Genomic DNA, 19,951 nt, shown 5'->3' with positions numbered 1-19,951 from the left:
CCTGGTGCTGATCCCAGACCATCCTCCTCCTCTCGGTGCCCAGGGTAGGGCTGCAGCTGGGTCAGGGACTGCTCTGAAGAGGAGCCTGGAGAGATGCGCAGTGAGAGCTATGGGGCGAGCCCACTGACCTTGTTCGTGGCCAGTGCTGCTGGGGAGGGGGACCCACAGAGCTGGGGCTGCATGGGGAGGAGGGCTGGGAATTCACCCCGCTCCCTGGGACAAGCCCTGTCTCAAAGGTGCTCCCAGAGCGGCCCCAGGACAGCTCTTTCCTCCCTCATCAATGGGTGCAGGGGCAGGAAGAGAGGGGCTGTCCAGCTGCGATGGGCAAAGCGGGTTGGGAGGCAGCTCCTCTCCCGGGCCCAGGGCTGGGGTGCTCTCCCCACAGACCACACAGCCCCAGCACTGCAGGGACCACGGGCTGGGGGCTTCAGGGGATCAACCCTGGGGAGGGGCCAGGGGAAAGGGTCCTGCAGATGTGCCCACATCCACCTGAGCGACCAAATCTCGCCTGCTTCTCCCACGCTGGGCTGTGACCGATCTCCTCGTACACGGCCTCAGAGAAGAGCTCCTGGGCTGTCCTGGAGCCTGGGGACAGAGGCAGAGCTGGCATGGGGACAGGCAGAAGGGCTATGGGACCCCACTGTGCTCCCCAAACCTGTTCCTTGGCCCAGCCCAGGCCTGCTCCAACAGCACAGCCCCAGGGTGCTGTCCAGGAACAGCTGCCACATCCCCAGTGAGGGCCACATCACTGTGGAGATGATCTGGGGCAGCATCACCCTCACATCAGCCCCTTGGAGACAGCGCTCAAGCGCCTCTGGCCCCTGGGTCACCCCCTTGTCTGACCCCAGAGCAGTTCCCGTGTTTCCCCTCCACCTGGAGCTGACTCCTGTCTGCCCCCCAAGTCCATAGCAGGGCCCCCGCCCTACCAAGGGCAGGTAGGGCTGGGCAGAGGGTCAGCCTGGGGCCTGACTCCATGGAGATGGGCCCTGCTGCCCTGTGTTCCTCCCGTCTTCTCCTTTGCCCCAGAGCGGCCTCCGGCACTACCCCGAGCACTGCCAGCCTTGGCCATCTCCCCCAGGATAACTTCTCCCCCAGGATGACATCTCCTACAGGATGACATCTCCCCCAGGGTAACTTCTCCCCCATAATAACTTCTCCCCCAGGATAACATCTCCCCTGGTCCTGCTCTGCCATGTCTCTCCTTGCTCCATCTCTTGCTTCCACCATTTCTGGGCTCTCTCCAGCCCTTTGTTGCTGGTGTCCTATGGCCAGACAGTCAATGGGGTGCGTGGGGCAGGTGGCAGCACACAGTCTCCTCCCCTCAGCTCTGCTTGTGCCCCTCACTGACCCCCCGCAGCACCCCCAGCCCTTCCAGGAGGCATCACTGGGAGCTCTGTGGAAGGACCCACCTCTGCGCCCAGCCCTGGCCCTGAGCGCTTGCCCGGCCAGCAGGGCCAGGAGCAGGCAGAGAAGGGCCCCCAGGATGATGCAGATGATGACGGGCACTGAGATTCTCCCACTGACACTCGGACGGCCCCGGGTGGGATCTACACGGGCAAGAACATGGAAGAACAGCACCAGCCCTCGGAGAGGTGGAGGCAGCACCAGTCATAGAATCATAGAATCATTTCAGTTGGAAGACACCCTTGTGGGGGACTACGGTGGGTCCGTGGATTCCCTGACGAAGGGCATGGGAACAGAAATCAGCCTTGAAGATATGAAGGGCTACCCATGAGAAAGATGGGAGTAAAGGAGTATCTGGAGATGTTCAGGATGTACCCGTGAGAGAGAAGGGAGTAGAAAGAGTAACACTGATGAGAGCAAAAATAGCCAATGACATGTTACTATTGTAACTTCTAACAAATAGTGAAGAGACACATGAATTTGTAAAACTGTATGAAAATGCACTTGTGGCAATAAATGGCATCTAATACTTTCATCCTGGAAGAACTTGGTCCACGTCGTTTGTCCGTCTCAACTACGACTGACCCTCAAGATCATTGAGTCCAAACATAACCTAAGTCTAGCACTAAGCCATGTCCTTAAGAACCTCGTCTAAATGCCTTTTCAACCCCTCCAGGCATGGCGACTCAATCACTTCCCTGGGCAGCCTGTTCCGCTGCTTCAACAATCCTTTCTGTGACAGTTTTTTTCCTAATATCCAATCTGAACCTTCCCTGGGCCAACTTGAGGCCATTTCCTCTCAAAATGGTCTGACCCCCATCGCACAAGGCAGCAGGGGGGTGAGCGATGGAGAAGCTTCCACCCTGCTGAGTGAATTTCAGCCCCTCCTCAACCCCCACACAACCACCCTAGTGCCTCCTCCTGGGAGTTTCACATCTCAGCAAGGAGCCCCTTGCACCCCACTGTGGGTCAGAGCCTGGCCCTGGGATACCCAGCCCTGGGGAGGACGAGTTACCTGCTCGGGGTGGGGACGCTGCTGTCCCGGGCGCAGCTGCAGAGGAGGAAAAGGAGAGCTGGGCTGAGGGGGTGGGAGTGCACGTACCAGGGAGCCTCCCCTGCAACACCCCGGTGTGTGTCTGTAGTGTCCCTGACACATCCCACCCCGATTGCCCCTCCCGTAGTGCTAGAAAGGGACCCAGGACAGGGCCCGGGGCCTCTGCTCTGGGCGGCGGGCAGGGTGGCACAGGCAGCCCGGGGATGGATGGTCCTGGAGCCGCAGGGCCCCACGGGCAGTGGCCCAAGGACACCCAGTTCCACCGAGGCTGCTCCCTGCTTGGCACCAGGCTGCTGCCCCCCACAGGAACGTTCCTGCTCTCGGGAGCTCAGGGGCTGTGCCAGGACCAGGCGGGTGAAAGGCCTTTCCCAGCTCCCTGCCAATACCTGACCAAGGGGTCCCAGCCCCCGCTCACCTGAGCAGCGCACGGCAGCGTCTTCCTTATGCCGGCAAGCACATCCGTCCCCAGGCCGGGCCCAGCAGTCCTGCAGAGACGACTCCGTCCCCCGGCACTCCACCCGCTCCAGCCAGATGGGGCCCTGGCCCACCCCAAAAGCAGCCTCATGCAGGGCAGACACTGCGGGGCCACAGCCCAGCTGCCTGCACGCCACCTGGGCATCCCGCATGTCCCAGGAGTCATCGCACACTGTCCCCCAGGAGCCGCGATGCCAGAGCTCCACTCTGCCCGAGCACCCGTCCTCGCCTCCCACGGCACGGATCTTCTCCCTGTCTGGAGAGGGCAAAGAGCTCCCACGGCACTCACAGCAGAGGAGCCGGGCACGAGGAGCATGCGGAGGAGTAGCTCCCTACCTGTGCAGCTGCTGGAGTTGGGGCACGGGGCCAAAGGCTCTGGGGGCATTTCTGGGCGTCCCCCTGAAGAAGGAAACACTGTGGTGAAGGGGCTGGCTCGGGGGATTGTGCAGAAGAGCGCGGGGCTGAGCTCTGCTTGTGCCTGTGTGTGCCATCTTGGTCACAGAGCAGCAGGAGGGTGCCCATGGAGGGGAGGCTCCTCTGAACCCTCTCTGGTCTCTGCTGAGACCACTTGGAGATGTCACTGCCTCCCCCACGCACTGCAGGGTGCCAACTGCTGCTGGACACGTGGGACACTGAGAACCGTGGTCACATCTGTGCCACCAGCAGCACAAGAGTCTGACATGGAAACGAACCCCCCTCCAAGCTCTTTCTCTGCATTTGGCCATGCCCAGAGGGGAGCAGAAGCTGGGGTGGCACTGGTGCCCGAGTGGCTCAGAGTTACCATTGCAGGTGATGTGGTTCTCTTCTCGCAGGTCATCGCACGACTGTGGGTCCCAGGGAGCAGACGGACACTGCCAAAAAGAAATGTTTCCCCCTCCACACTGCACGTAATCCAGCCAGGCAGTGCCAGACAGCCTGCCATAGGGCAGGCCTGTTTCCAGGGATCCTCCGTCCCCATAGCCCAGCTCCTTGCACACCAGCGACACCGTGTCAGGAGTCATCGAGCTGGAGCAAACACTCCCCCACGTCCCATTGTAGAAAACCTGGAGGCGCCCGGAGCAGCCGTCACTGTTCTCCAGCCTCAGGGCCACGAACTCTGGGAGGAAAGGCAGCAAGAGAACAGGCTGGTGTGGGGCTGTGGGAGCCAGGACACCCCTGTGCTCCCCAGGCCTCCAGCCAGGCAGGGCAGGGCCAGCAAGTCCCCCTTGCACCCAGGGCAGAGAGAAGTCCCTGATGGACACAGCCCCTGCTCTCCCCGCTCACCTTGGGGGACACTGAGCTCCCCAGGGACCCCGGTGAACTGAGGGCACACATTCATGGGTGTCTGTAGGCCGGGCTCAGGCAGGGGCTCAGCCAAGGACAGCCTTGGCCATGCCCGGCTTTCCCTGCGTCCCGGCCTCCCGGGAACCATCTCGGCACAGCTCCCGGCACACACCTGAGCACATGGCGCCCGCGTCCTCTTTGTGCCCGCAGTCGTGCTGCCCCCAGGACCCGGCAGCGCAGTCCCAGAGAGCAGCTTCGGCCCCGGAGCAGTTCACACCGTCCAGCCAGATCTGCCCGGAGCCTTCCCCGAAGCGAGCGGAGCCGGCCGCCTCCACCGCCCCCCCGCAGCCCAGCTGGTGGCAAACGACGGTGGCATCAGACAGGTCCCAGCCATCGTCACAGACGGTCCCCCAGCTGCCCTGGTAGTAGATCTCCACTCTCCCTGCGCAGCGCCCGGGCCCGTCCACCAGCCGGACCCGCCGGCTCCCTGCAGTGTGGAGAAAGCCCAGGAGCTGTCAGGGGGTGGCTGCCCCCCCACCCCATCATCTAGGGGCTCGTGCAGCGCCGCTCACCCCAGCAAATGACTCCCACATCCTCCACAACCGCTCCCAGTAGGGCACTCCCGGGCAGGGAGGTGTTGCAGAGGGTCAGGCTGGCCTCGTGCCCTGCGCACCGGACCCCTCGCAGCCCCACGGGGCCCGTCCCTCGCTCAGGCTTTGGGGGGCTATAGGCTTTTTCTGCCTCTCCACACCGCAGCTGCTGGCACACCACGCTGGCCTCCCGCACGTCCCACTGGTCGTCCAGCACTCTGCCCCACGTCCCGCGCTGGAAGATCTCCACTCGCCCGTCGCACCGGCTCCCACCGCCCACCAGCCGCAGGGACGCAGGGTCGGCTGGGCCTGGGGAGAGCAGAGGAGCCGCAGCCATCAGCGGCACCGGGCAGCACGGCAGCCTCCAGGGAGGAGGGCAAGGGGGCTTGTCCGACCAAACAGGGCGAGAGCGAGCCCTGTGCTGCCCAGAAGCGAGGGCAAAGCCCAGGCCCTGTCTGCAGCTCACATCGGGTCTGCTGCTGCGGGGTGGTGGGATGAGGCTCTGCAGGGCTCTCTGTGGGGATAGGATGTGTTTGTCTGCAGCCACAGGGATGGAGCAGAGCCCCACCAGCCTGTCCTGGGCTCATCCTATGGAACCCGGGCCGGGCAGTGGTACCAGGGCCTAAGGCGCTGCCCTGGGGACAGGTGTCTGTGTCTGTTCAGACCTCAGCTCTCCCAGAGCATAGCGGTCAGTCTGAGCAGGGAAAGCCCCCCAGGGATCCTCCAGGGAGAAATTCAGCCTGGTGCTGCCATGGGACCCCTGCTTTGGGTGGCCGTGCCTCACACAAAGGGAAACAGAGCTAATGCACCATTTTCCCAGCACTCATCTAAGCAAATGACAGCAGCGTTGTTCCCGGGGGAGCACGGGGAGGCCCCCAGGGTGGCCACTGGGCACTGTCCCAGGTGGGCTTCAGTCCCGTCACAGTGGAATGAGTCTCTCCAGACAGGGCCAGTCTCCCTCCCAAAATGCTCTCCTCCAGGAACGGACTCGGCAAACCCACAGTTGAGTTGACGACACAGAACGTGGGCATCCGAGAGATCCCAGCGGGAGGCACAGAGGGTCCCCCAGCTCCCCAGCACCTGGACCTCCACCCTCCCCGCACACGCTGTGCTGCCGTTCACCAGCCTGAACCCTGTGTACTCTGGGGACAGAGGAGGAGAGAGGGCGGGTTGGTGCTTTTGTACCCTTGGTAGCTGGTGGAAAAGCCAGAGGGACAGAGGCCTTTCTTCTCCTTCTGCACGGTTTTCATGCTGCAGACTGTCCCATGACCCCTCCTGCCCTACACCCACCCAGCACAGTCCTTGCTCTGTCCCCAGCCCCCGGCACAGCCCCAGTGTTCAGCACCCCACCCCGATTCCTCACGTGTGCAGCTGACAGCAGCGCTGTTCATCTGGGGGCAGGCCTGGTCCCTGGAGGACCCCGTGGGGCAGGAGGACAGGAGGGACTCATTCCCCACACACTGCAGCTCTCCATCCCACACGGGACCAGCCCCTTCTCCAAAGTGACCTCCTCCAGACACAGGCAGGGCCACGCCGCACTGCAGCTCCCTGCACACCACCTCAGCAGCCTTGGGGCCAAAGCGGGAACCACAAACAGTTGTCCACTGGTTCCCATCACGGATCTCCACACGTCCTGAGCAGCGGCTCTTCCCGTCCACCAGACGGACAAATCCTGGAAAAAAATACCAAAGAACCTGGGAGTTCCAGAGCCCTCTGGCAGTTACTTGCCCACATCCCACATCACCCCCAAGGAATCCCTGGACAAACCGCACATTGCACATCCCAGCGGAAGCTGTTGGGGGAGTGTTGGTGCCACAAACACATCCAAGGCTCCTCCTCCCCTTGTCTACAGCACCAGAGCACTCGAGGTGTGTGTCTGCCACACACTCACAGCCACAGGTGTGCTCAGACAAAGGGTCCCACACAAGATCCTCTGTGCTGCCCGGCATGCTCCCCCAGCACCGCAGCCCTGTGAGCCGTTGGGGTCCAGGAGAACTGGCCCACATGATGACGAAGCTGCAGCTGCTCAGCCCCTGCAGAGCTTGGGCCAGGCAGGACCATCATCACCTGGTGCAACCAGAGGCTCACTCTGACCCCAGGGTGTTCCTGAGTGTTGGGAGGTTCCTTTTAGGTGGGAGGTGTCCCAGAGCACAGAAATGGAGCAGCTGTTATCACGGCTGGTGCTTTCCAGAGCCCTCCCCTGCCTGCTCCAGGGGGATGTTCTCATCCAGGGACACCAATATCTGGGGTGCACAGGTCCCAGGCCAATGGCCAGGCTGGGGACAGAAGACCAGCATGTCCCCCTGGCCTCCCGCTGCCTCAGAGGGTGACAGCAGCACAGACGAGAGTCAGTAAGTGCTGGCAAAGAGCCTGTTTCATGGGTCAGTGTGGGGAGCTGTGGGCAGGAAGAGGGGTTGGGCAGCTGGTCAGCGCTGCCGGCATGGGGTCCTGTCCCCACAGGGCTGTCACAGCTTTCCCCAGGGACCAGTTACACCAGCAATGACAGTCCCAGTTCAGCAGACTGGTTGGCCACACTGGGACCTGCTCCAGTGTGTTTCTTGCTCCCTATGGCACAGCTGGGTCCCTTCCCCATGCCAGCCCCAAAGGTGGGAACAGGCTGACCCCTTACCTGAACACGTCACTCCAGCATCCTCATCATGATCACAGTCATGTTCACCCCATCCTCTGTGTCCGCAGTCAGACAGGGCAGATTCGGTGCCATCACAGACGACATCATCCATCCAAATGGGGCCAGATCCTGGCCCAAAGTGTCCATACCAGTGAACATCGACAGCAGACCCACAGCCCAGCTGCTTACAAACCACTGCTGCATCGTTCATGCCCCAGCTGCCATCACACACGGTCCCCCACTGTCCCTGGTGTTTCACCTCCACTCTCCCAGCACAGCGCCTGCCGCCATCCACCAGCCTCACCTCCGCAGCACCTTCAGACACCAACACGGGATGAGTCAGGAGAGCACCGAGCCCCAGTGCTGCAGCTCTGGGGGAACCCCCTGCCTGGGCAGAGTCAGGGGCACCAGGGTGGGAGCCCCCTCCCCTGCAGGCTGTTCCCAGGGTGGTGCAGAGGTCCCTTCTATCCCCATAGGCTGTGCAAGGCTGGGGTGACCAGCTCCAGCCCTGCAGGGTCATTTGTGCCTCACAGCCTTCCTTCTACCCTAATGGTCCTTTCAACCTCCCCTGGCCCAGGCCCACCTAGAGCACCCACTCCTCCCCAGCCAGCACCCTGGGAAGAGACCTGTCCCCAGGGATCCCCAAGCACACGCTGCTGCTTCTCCCAGGGCCCCAGCTCTCCTGGGCCACAGTCTGCCCTGGGCACCTTCCAGCTCATCATCTCAGCCCTTTATGTATCCTCTGTGGAGAAACATTATGATCCCAGGGATCCCTCCCAGCCCATGGCCCCCTTTGTCCTGGGGCATCAGCCCAGTCCTGCCGTTGTCTATTATCCCCAGGAGGGTCAGGTCTCTGTCAGCCTGTGGGAACAGATGCCCCGGTTCCCTTGTCTCAACTGCACCAACTGTCCCCTCCTCAGTCTAGGTTTCACCCCAGTGTTCAGCACCCCACCCCGAGTCCTCACGTGTGCAGCTGACAGCAGCGCTGTTCATCTGGGGGCAGGCCTGGTCCCTGGAGGACCCCGTGGGGCAGGAGGACAGGAGGGACTCATTCCCCACACACTGCAGCTCTCCATCCCACACGGGACCAGCCCCTTCTCCAAAGTGACCTCCTCCAGACACAGGCAGGGCCACGCCGCACCGCAGCTCCCTGCACACCACCTCAGCAGCCTTGGGGCCAAAGCGGGAACCACAAACAGTTGTCCACTGGTTCCCATCACGGATCTCCACACGTCCTGAGCAGCGGCTCTTCCCGTCCACCAGACGGACAAATCCTGGAAAAAAACACCAAAAAGCAAATCATACAACCCTGTGGTGAGGCAGGAGGGGCTGGGCAGCTGGTCAGCGCTGCCTGCGCGGGGTCCTGTCCCCACAGGGCTGTCACAGCTTTCCCCAGGGACCAGTTACACCAGCAATGACAGTCCCAGCTCGGCAGACTGGTTGGCCACACTGGGACCTGCTCCAGTGTGTTTCTTGCTCCCTATGGCACAGCTGGGTCCCTTCCCCCATGCCAGCCCCAAAGGTGGGAACAGGCTGACCCCTTACCTGAACACGTCACTCCAGCATCCTCATCATGATCACAGTCATGTTCACCCCATCCTGCGTGTCTGCAGTCAGACAGGGCAGATTCGGTGCCATCACAGACGACATCATCCATCCAAATGGGGCCAGATCCTGGCCCAAAGTGTCCATACCAGTGAACATCGACAGCAGACCCACAGCCCAGCTGCTTACAAACCACTACTGCATCGTTCATGCCCCAGTAGTCACCACAGACGGTCCCCCACTCTCCCTCATGTTTCACCTCCACTCTCCCGGCACAGCGCCTGCCGCCATCCGCCAGCCTCACCTCTGCAGCACCTTCAGACACCAACACGAGATGAGTCAGGAGAGCACCGAGCCCCAGTGCTGCAGCTCTAGGGGAACCCCCTGCCTGGGCAGAGTCAGGGGCACCAGGGTGGGAGCCCCCTCCCCTGCAGGTCCCCAGAGCAGTGTGAGCGTCCCTTCTGTTCCCACAGCTGCACAATAATGGGGGTGCCCATGTCCAGACCTGCTGGATCATTCTCCCTCCCACCACACAGGGCACCTCTTCCCACTCCCACGGCCACGTGCCCCCCACCCATGCCCACCCACACACTGCCCAGCTCTGCACTGGGCACCTGTTGCCCCCAGCCCAACACCCTCTGAACAGCCTCGTGTACCCAGGGCTGCAGCTTCCCATGTAAACCACCTGCCCCAGCACCATCCAAATCAACCCCATCCCCAGGGCGTTTCCTGTTCCCACTGAGATGATCCAGAGGATCCCACCTCCTCTCCTCTCCCCTGGCATCAGCCCTGGGCCAGGCCCCCCAGAAGGACATGTCTCTACTGCAGATGTCCCCGTCCTCTTCTGTCTGTGGGGCACAAACTGCCCTCATGGGGTCAGGTTTCCCTTTGAACAAGGGGCAGTGAGCAGCACACAAACCCTCTGGGGCACCCAAGAGGTTGGCAGTGCCCTGAGGATGTCTGGGTGCTGCCATCACCAGTGAGGCCACCACTGGTCCAGAGGCAGAGTGCTGGGAACAAGGGGTCCCCAAAGGTACCCCAGGACAGGGGAGCTGTGAATCCAGCCAGGCACAGAACACTGGAGCCCCAGAAAAGGAGATACTGTCTCCCACCCAGATGGCCACAGGGAAAGGCACAGGCTCCGTGGATCTGAGAACCTTCTCCCCACTGTCTCAACAGCACCTGCAAAGAAACCCCATTCCCAGCCCCCTGACCACACTGGTACCCGCTGGCCCTGGGCGGTGGGACAAGGGAGTCAGCACTTACCCCTGCACAGCTGTACCCAGAGGAGCAGCCACAGTGTCTAAGGGGACACGAGTCCCTCTGTGCCCATCCTGAGCCTCCTGCCCTGATGGCACATCTCTCTGTGCCGCACTCCCTGCCGCAGCTCCAGGGACTCGTGGGACCAATGATGACGGGAGGGCAATATATCTCTGCAGATGCCCCCCGGTTACAGGAGGAGCCAATCGAAGCAGCAGCACCTTTTTAGACATTATTGGGAGCTATCTCCCCTCTGACACGGCCCAGTCCTCCAATGAACTTCTCCAGCGCCGTTCATGACCATATATGAAGGACGGCTCCGCTGCAGGTGTCACAGCACTGCAACGGTAGAACATCAGAGGACAGGGCTGGCTGTAGTGGGGCAAACAGTTTTTCACCCCTTGAGCTCTGAGTGTGGACCAGGAGCACTGAGCATGTGCTGCGACAGGCACAGCCAAGAGCCCGAGGTGAGAGCGTCCAGTCACCCCGGTGCCATAAGACCCAGGGGGCTGGGACTGCACCGGGGCTGTGTCAGGAAGGGAAGGAAACAGCCCCTGTGACAGAGCCCACTGTGCTGGGAGCAGCAGCTGGGAAAGGGCCTTAGCCCAGGGCAGAGCCCCATCCCAAGAGCGCTGACTCACCCACCGCTCCCTGGAGAGCCCGCGGAAGGTCCCTCACAGGAGCTGGAGCTGGGACACGTCCCTGTCCTGGCAGCAGACGTGCAGCCCAGAGGCTCAGACGTGTCCCTGACTGTCAGCGTGTCACCGAGGGGCCGTTATTCCCCATGGGTGGATCAGAGCTGCAGCCTGCAGGTGCACAAACCACAGCCCCCGCGCTCCCCCCACGGTGCCCGGGCAGGAAGTCTGTGGTTTCCTCCTGGCGCCGTGCCCAGGCACATCCCTGCGGTGCCCCCGAGACACCCCCAGCCTGACGGCTGCAGCCAGGGCTGCAGGGGCTGCTCCTCCAGCCTCACAGACACGGGGCCGGGCAGCTCCTGTACCTGCTGAGGACCCTGTGACACCACATGGACGGTCGGCACCGAGCTCCATGGCCATGGAGTGTCACCGGTGACGTGAGCACTGCTCCTCCTACTGCCACTGCTGTGTGCTCACTGGTTACACTGACAGTGACCTCACACCCTCTACTGCCAGCACTATGTGCTCATTGGTTACACTGACAGTGACCTCATAGCTCCTACTGCCACTGCTGTGTGCTCATTGGTTACACTGACAGTGACCTCACACCCTCTACTGCCAGCACTATGTGCTCATTGGTTACACTGACAGTGACCTCATAGCTCCTACTGCCACCGCTGTGTGCTCATTGGTTACACTTACAGGGATCTCATACCCTCTACTGCCACTGCTGTGTGCTCGTTGGTTACACTGACAGTGACCTCACCAGCCCCTGTAAGGACTTGCACCTGGTCCTGGCCTACCAGCCGTTAAGCCAGGAGCAACATCATCGCCCCTTGTCCTGTCACTGGTTGTCACCGAGAAGAGCCTGGGTCCATCCTCCTGACACTCCTCCTTTCCATATTGATCTCATGAATGAGTCCCCCCTCAGTGTCCTCTTGTCCAGCTCCAGAGCCCCAGCTCCCTCAGCCTTTCCTCACACGGGAGATGCTTCACTCCCTGCAGCATCTTGGTGGCTGCGCTGGACTCCCTCCAGCAGTTCCCTGTCCTGCTGGAACTGAGGGGCCACAGCTGGACACAAGATTCCAGGTGTGGTCTCCCCAGGGCAGAGCAGAGGGGCAGGAGAACCTCTCTGAGCTACTGACCACCCCCTTCTAACACACCCCAGGTACCATTGGCCATTACGGTCTCCCATCCAAGCACTGACCAGGCCCGACCCTGCTTAGCTTCCCAGAGCAGATGAGATGTTCTCAGGGTGATGTGGCTGCATATATTTTATATATATATATATATATATCTGTTCCTCAAGTATATTCTGGTAGTATCCAAACTAAACCCTTTTTTCAAGGGCAGAGTTCTGGACAGGCGAACCTCTCTGACCTACTGACCACCCCCTTCTAATCCCCTCCAGGTACCATTGGCTTCCTGGCCACAAGGTCTCTCATCCAAGTACTAACCGGGCCTGACCCTGCTTAGCTTCCCAGATCAGCCATTCTCAGGGTGCTATGGCTGTATATATTATATATATGTATATGATCCCCAAGTTTATCCTGATAGTAACTGAACTAAACCCTTTATTCAAGGGCAGAGTAGAGGGGCAGGAGAACCTCTCTGACCTACTTACCACCCCCTTCTAACCCACCCCAGATCTCATTGGCTTCCTGGCCACAAGGACTCAGTGCTGGCTCATGGTCACCCTGCTGTCCCCAGGACCCCAGGTCCCTTTCCCCTGCGCTGCTCTCTAATAGGTCATTCCCCAACTTAGACTGGAACCTGGGGTTGTTCCTGCCCAGATAAAAGACTCTACTGAGACCCCAGGGACCTCACCAGCACAACCTGTTTGCTCTGTGCACATGTTAGAATGACCCCATTTGGCGGCGCCCACCCAATCACTTGCTCACACCCCACAAGTGGGATTGGGCTGGAACTGGGAGGGCAGAAGCAAGAAAGAAAACCTCATGGGTCAAGATAAAGACAATTTAATAAGTGGAGAAATAGTTACTGACAGCAGGAGATACATATGCCCAGCCTGTCTCTGAGGAAAGGATGTTTTGAAGAACACACCTGCCTCCTCAGTTTTATTGCTGATCATGACGTCATATAGTGTGGAATATCCCTTTGGTCAGTTGGGGTCAGCTCTCCTGGCTTCGTCCCCTCCAGCCTCTTGTCACCTCCAGCCTCCACACTGTTAGGGCAGCGTGAGAAACAGCGAAGGCCTTGAGGCTGTGCCAGTGCTGCTCAGCAGCTGCTACAACGTCAGTTGAAGAGGGAAGAAGGAAGAGAGAGAGAGAAGAGGAAAACTAAGATATCAGAAAGAGAAAGGGGGAGAGAGAGATCACAGATATCACCATCCCGCGGGTACATTGGTCCCAGGATGACTCTATGGGTCTCTATGGTCTCTATGGTCCCTATGGGTCTCTATGGTCTCTATGGTCTCCGTGGGTCTCTATGGTCTCTATGGGTCTCTATGGGTCTTCATGGGTTTCTATGGTCTCTACGTGTCTCTATGGGTGTCTCTGGGTATCTATGGGTCCCTATGGGTCTCTGTGGTCCCTATGGGTCCCTATGGGTCTCTATGGGTCTCTATTGGTGTCTATGGGTCTCTATAGGTCTCTATGGTCTCTATGGACTCTATGGGTCTCTATGGTCTCTATGGGTGTCTATGGGTGTCTATGGGTCTCTATGGTCTCTATGGGTCCCTATGGGTCTCTATGGTCTCCACGGGTCTCTATGGTCTCTATGGGTCCCTATGAGTCTCCATGGGTCTCTATGGGTCCCTATGGGTCCCTATGGGTCCCTATAGTCTCCATGGGAATCTATGGGTCCCTATGGGTCTCTATGGTCTCTATGGGTCTCTACGGTCCATATGGGTCTCTATGGTCTCTATGGTCTCCATGGTTCTCTATGGGTCTCTATGGTCTCCATGGGTCTCTATGGATGGTTTGTGGTTTCTTCTGGTAGTTGGTTGTCAGACAGATGGTTCATCTCTATCATCCCCATTAGGCCATGAGGCCTTTCACATCAACACTGTTAATTGTCCTTATCTTCTGCCTCCATGGTCATAAAACTTTGGGAAAGACGAGGTGTCATCTATCTCTTCCTCCCAAAGCAACAAAACCCAGACGTTCAAGGCATAACAAGATCTTTGTTCTGCTAAGGATGGGGGGAGCGCTTCAAGGTTATCACACAACAAAACCTGTTTATCACCAGCCTGCACCACCCATTGGCCCTACAAGTGGCTGGGAGACCCCCACAACCAGGAGGGTGCCTCTGTTTGGCACCTTAACATCTAATTTGTGGTTCAGGGTTCATTGGCGAGTTCCTCTGCTTCACGTGGTCTATTTTGAGATCCCCTTTGAGATCCTAAGGACAAGGAAACCTATTTATCACCAGCCTGCACCCCACAGTGCCCTTACAAGCAGCTGTAAGATCCCCTACAACCATGGGGAAAGGCAGTTCCCCACCACCCTTCCTCTGGCACCTCAAAATTCAGCTTGTGGGCCATCAGTTCATTGACAAGTTCCTCTGCTTCACGTGGTCTATTTTGAGATCCCCTTTGGGTCTTTTCCATACTGTCCCCATGCACATGTTTTTCTGAAGCTGGCGTTTTCTCCTGGTTTCCCATGTTCACAGACAGTTTCCCTGTGTCTTGCAGCACCGAGAGGAGCTCAGAGTCTGACCCAGTGGTCCTGCAAGTCCCATCCTGCTGGGCTGGGCTTGGATGTGGGGACCTTCCAGTCCAGCTCACAGGACTCAGCTTTTCTTTGTATGTTAAAGGATTTGCACTGAGGGTCCCTTGGTGGCCCCCTTGGGGGATCTTGGCCCTTGAGCATGATCCAACTTGCCTGTGTGCTTCCCACCTTCTGGAAGTTCCTCCACCCCACACATCTGTGGGTGCTTCTGCACCTGATGAAGTGGGGAATGTGGACCCATCCTTGTACTTTTCTTTCTACTCTCATTAAAATCTATTTCTTCATTCCATTATGTCTTATTGGAGAAGGTGTTACCCATTTTATATGTACAATATAATGGTTATGTATATTTAATTTCTCTGGTTTTATACATATCTATATAAAATGTATACAAATATACATATATAGAGAGGTATATACACATTTTAAATACCATATTTATTCATAAATAAAATGAAACAAAATAATAAAACAAAAATATTGGCTGCTCATGGCTTGACCAGGTGTACTCCTGCTGGGTAAAGAACTGGCTGGAGGGCTGGGCCTGAAGAGTTGTAGTGAAAGGAGTCAGATCCAGCTGGTGGCCGCTCACGAGTGGTGTCCCCAGGGTTCAGTACTGGGGCCAGTTCTGTTTAGTCTCTTTATCAATGATCTGGGTGAGGTGATCGAGTGCACACTTAGTTTGCAGATGACATCAAGTTGGGTGGGAGTGTTGATGTGCTGGAGGGTGGGATGGCCATACAGAGGGATCTGGACCAGCTGGATGGATGGGCTAAAGCAGGGCTATCAAACTCATTTCACTGGGGGCCACATCAGCCTCACGGTTGCCTTCAAAGGACCGAATGTAATTTTAGGACTGTATAAATGTCACTACTCCTACTTGGGCAGTTCTGGTGGCCATGGTCATGACCTGCAGCCATACGTCTGGTGCTAGTGGCCATGGTGGCAACTCATGAGCATTGCTGGCAACTTATGACCATTGGTGGCTGGTGGCCATGGTGGTGACCTGCAAGCACGTGGCTGGTGGCCATGGTGGCATCTCATGGCTGTGGGTGGTTGGTGGTCATGGTGGCATCTCATGGCCATGGGTGACTGGTGGCCATGGTGACAACCTGAAAGCACATGGCTGGTAGCCATGGTGGTCACCTGCAAGCACATGGCTGGTGGCCATGGTGGCATTTCATGGCCGTGGGTGGTTGGTGGCCGTGGTGACAACCTGAAAGCACATGCCTGGTGACCATGGTTGTCACCTGCAAGTACATGGCTGGTGGCCATGGTGGCATCTCATGGCCATGGGTGGTTGGTGGCCATGATGACAACCTGCAAGCACATGACTGGTGGCCATGGTGGCATCTCATGGCTGTGGGTGGTTGGTGGCCATGGTGTTGACTCGTAACCATGACCTGGTGGCCATGGTGATGACCTGCACATCTGGTGCTGGTAGTCATGGTGGCATCTCATAGCCATGGGTGGTTGGTGGCAATGGTGGTGACTTCCAACCATGGTTTGGTGGCCATAGTCATGACCTGCAGCCACACGTCTGGGCTGATGAAAATGAGTTTGACAAACCTGGGCTAAGGCCAATTGTCTGAGGTACAACTAGGCCAAGTGCCGGGTCCTGCACTTGAGTCATAACAACCCCATGAACGCTACAGGCTTGGGGAAGAGCGGCTGGGAAGCTGCCCAGTGGAAAGAGACCTGGGGGTGTTGGTGACAGCAATTGAACATGAGCCAACGTGTGCCCAGGTGGCCAAAACTGCCACCAGCATCCTGACTTGTATCAGGAATAGAGTGTCCAGCAGGACCAGGGCCATGGTTGTGCTGGGGCTGCGCCTCAAATCCTGGGGTCAGTTTTGGACCCATCACAATTGAGGCCCTGGAGTGAGTTCAGAGAAGGGAATGGAGCTGAGGAAGGGTCTGGAGCACAGGTTTGATTGTGGATTGTGGGACACTGGAACAGGCTGCCCAGGGGAGTGGTGGAGTCATCCAGGTCAATCAACAAGCTCTTCTCCACCATGAGTGTCATGTTTGATATAAAGCTGGAGACGCCTTTTCCAGCTAGTTCGTTCGCGTTTTCTGGATCCTCTGTTAGTTCTGTTCGGAAGTTCCATTCCACTAGGAGTTCAGTGTTCGTTCAGTTTTATGACATTTTGCTGTTTTGCAGTTGGCCCTTGGGCCTCTCTGCCTTTTGCACTTGTACTTTCTCTTGCTGGAATCAGCTGTTCAGGACCAGGGTGCTCTCCTCTTTTGGGCTGCCTGTTCAGCACAACTGGAGTTATGTGGGGGATTGCACTGAGTACCACATATTTTACTTTATGTAAATAGAAATAGCATAAGGATATTATTAGTAGTAGTGTGTTTCTTTTATTATTTCTATTGTCTTTTTTTTTTTTTTTTTTTTTTTAATAAACCCACAAGTTTCTCCCTTCCCTTTCAGTTCTCTCCCTTATCCCACTTGGGGACTGGGGGCAGGATGTGAGCAGCTCTCATGGTCTTAGTTGGTGGTTGTGGTGAAACCATGACAAGAAAGGGCAGTAGTAGCTCCAGAAATCCTGAAAATCGCTTTCCAAGATGATGGGAGGAGGGAAACAGCATGAGAAAGGAAAACCTTTCTCACTGCAGCTCTGGAGGTCCAGAGTGGAGCTCAGGATCAAGAAATGTCATTCTGAGCACAGTGCTGTGGACATTCAGAGGGACTCTGGATCAGCCGTGACTCTGTGTTTCCAGAACAGCTGGTGAGGATGGAGAGACAGCAGCACAGGTGGGGACACATTGGGCAGAGAACAAGGTGGGGAAGCGCATGGGGTGTCTGCAGCCTGTGGGGAAACAGCCACAGGCCTGGGACAGTGCAGGATGGACCATGGTGGACATGGCCAAGGGTGACACTGGATGTCCCTGAAAGAACCAAGGTCTTTGTCCCCTTGGCTCTGGCTGATGTCCCTGCCAGTGAGGCCTAAGAGGAGACACATGGTTGTCATGACCATGGCACACCATTGCCTCCTTGCACCCCCAGGGAGTGTCACACCATTGTCCTGCACTGGGCATCGCACTCCCCACAGCCCCAGGAAGAGCCCTGAGCCACCCATGAGGGACAGGATCTCCCTTCCAGGGGCAGGGGGTCAAGGCTTGGCCATTGTCCTTCATCAGACAAGCCAAGGGCTTTCTCAGCATCAGAGCTGCTGCACTTTGCCTTTGCCTGATGCAATCACTGCCTCCAATTATCTGCTCTAAGGAGTCCCTGGGGAGGCTTTGTCAGTAACAGCCCTCAGTGGGGCCTATTAATTCTCCAAGGCACTTTGGAGTTTGCTTTTGGCTTTGACTTCTTGAGCAGATTCTTCAGTCTGTGCTTGGTATTTGAGATTCATGGACTCAGCACCAAATATGCCATGGGGCTCATTAAAACACAGAAAGACCTAATGAACGATGTTTCTTTCTGTAATTTTCTTTAAACCTTCCAGACTTATAGAACTAACTGGAGAGGTTTCAATGGGATACTTGCTGATGAAGGTTTCAAAGAAGATTTCATAAAGGAGGTTTTTTCTTTCAAGGGTATTTTCTGTCATTTTCCAGTGTATGGAAGAAGTGACAGCAGCATTCTACACTGGACATTGATCCTGAGGGTCTCCTGAAGACATCTGGACAGGCAGGAGAACAGTCCTTGAGGCTGGACACTGTATGGACAACCTGGCTCCTCACCCCCACCCCCAGTCTGCCGGTTCCCTCATTGGCCACCAGAGATTGCATCACTTTTCCTCCATCAGACTTCTCCACTGAGCTCTGCAGGAGATGCTGCAGCTCCTGTGCACCAGCTCCACCTGCTCTCCTGTGCAAACACTGCACAGTTCAATCAACAGCAAAACACTTTCCTCAGCTGTGTGTGTAAGTGGATCTGGTGAGGTCCAGCATCCACAAGGGACACCCACACAAGAACTGCTTTAGACAGAGAGACAGGAGAGGATAGAAATAAACACAATGAACGTGTTGGCTGCCATGTCAATTAGAGCCCTGAAGAACGGGGCAAGTTTGTAACTCCCTGAAGCTCAAAGCAGAAACCAGACAGTTGAGAGGCCACTGAATGACCAAAGAGCAAGTGGAGGAGAAACCTGAGAACACTGGGAAGGGCAAACGTCCAGACAGTGCTGGAAAGTTGTCCTTGGACAGGGACACTTAATCAGGAGAGGTGGGAACTCCTGAATGACGAGGGAGATGAAATACTAGAGTGTTGGTAATAGAAGTACAGGGGAAGACCAATATTTCTTCTCCTTCCCTTGCTAAACTTCCCCATAATTCCCTGTTTGGCTTTTTTATTTTAAATTTTAATATGTTGAAAAAACAACTAAACAAAAATCTCCAATCAAAGAATATAACAAACCAAACAAAATAAACAAGAACACCCACAAAACCAAAGCAAAACAAAAACCAAACCAATCAACCAAGAACAACAACCAAAACCAAAACCCAAACCGACCAACGAACCAACCAAACAAAAATCCCAAAATGAAAAAACAACAGCAAAAAAGTGGAGATTTCCAGGCAGACATCAGTCATCAGGTGTCTCATCATAAACAGCCAGGGCCATTTTAGGGCCCCAGTGTACCTGAGGTGCAGGCCTGGGATTGGCATCTCTCACACAGAACCTGGGGAGACCAGAGCACCTTGCAGTGCAGGTGGAGCCTGGGCAGGGGTTCCCGGGGCATCTACACTGGCACCAGGTGTTTGTGTCCCTGGAGCTGAAGACATTTGTGTCCTAAACCCATCCCAAGTTCTGGAAAACTCTTTCATTAACTGCCACCAGATGGCCCTACAAGCATGAAGCCAAGATCATGTTGTGTCTTGCACAGCGCCCCATGCCCTCTGAACCTTCCCTGCCCAGGACTCCTCACACGTTGCCCAGAGCGAGTCACACTGATGTGTTTGCTGGTTCCCTGGCTGAGATGTTGGTTTAGATGGTCACCTACAGCACAGGTGGATCCTGCCCCATCATCGCCTGTTCCCTCAGCTGCTCCTCATCACACTTGTGCTCCAGGCACTGAGCAGCTTTGTCACCTCCTCTGCACGGTCTCTAGTGCCTCAACGTCCTTCTTATGATGAGGAACCACAAACGTGAACACAGGATTCAAGATGCGACCTCATCAGCGCTGAGAACAGTGGCACAATCACGCTACTTCTGCTGGCCACACCATTCCTGATACAAGCCAGGATGCTGGTGGCCCTTTTGGCCACCTGGGCACACACAGGCTCATGTTCAGCTGCTGTTTATCAACACCCCCTGATCCCTTTCCACCAGGCCATTTTCCAGCCACTCTTCCCTGAGCCTGGAGTTGTCGTGACCCAAGTGCAGGACCCGACACTTGGTCTGGTCAAACCTCATACAAATGGCCTCAGCCCAATGATCCAGCGGATCC

General features: G+C 57.1%; 1 protein-coding gene across 1 annotated transcript; it reads right to left on the bottom strand.

Annotated features, from left to right (window-relative positions):
* Positions 1-4,281: 4,281 nt before the first annotated feature.
* Positions 4,282-9,476, bottom strand: LOC308043853 (scavenger receptor cysteine-rich type 1 protein M130-like; the record flags this gene model as incomplete). Its single annotated transcript, XM_080350166.1, has 6 exons — positions 4,282-4,682; positions 4,768-5,299; positions 5,572-5,927; positions 7,415-7,729; positions 8,380-8,688; positions 8,960-9,476. The coding sequence occupies 6 exons, from the start codon at positions 9,474-9,476 to the stop codon at positions 4,282-4,284; spliced, it is 2,430 nt and encodes an 809-aa protein (XP_080206292.1).
* Between the last annotated feature and the right edge of the window lie 10,475 nt (positions 9,477-19,951).

Source organism: Nesoenas mayeri (assembly GCF_963082525.1).
Source record: "Nesoenas mayeri genome assembly, chromosome: 9".
In the NCBI taxonomy this organism is placed as follows: Eukaryota; Metazoa; Chordata; class Aves; order Columbiformes; family Columbidae; genus Nesoenas; species Nesoenas mayeri.
Note: the sequence above shows the minus strand (reverse complement) of the source record. Positions and strands in the feature narration are given on the sequence as shown.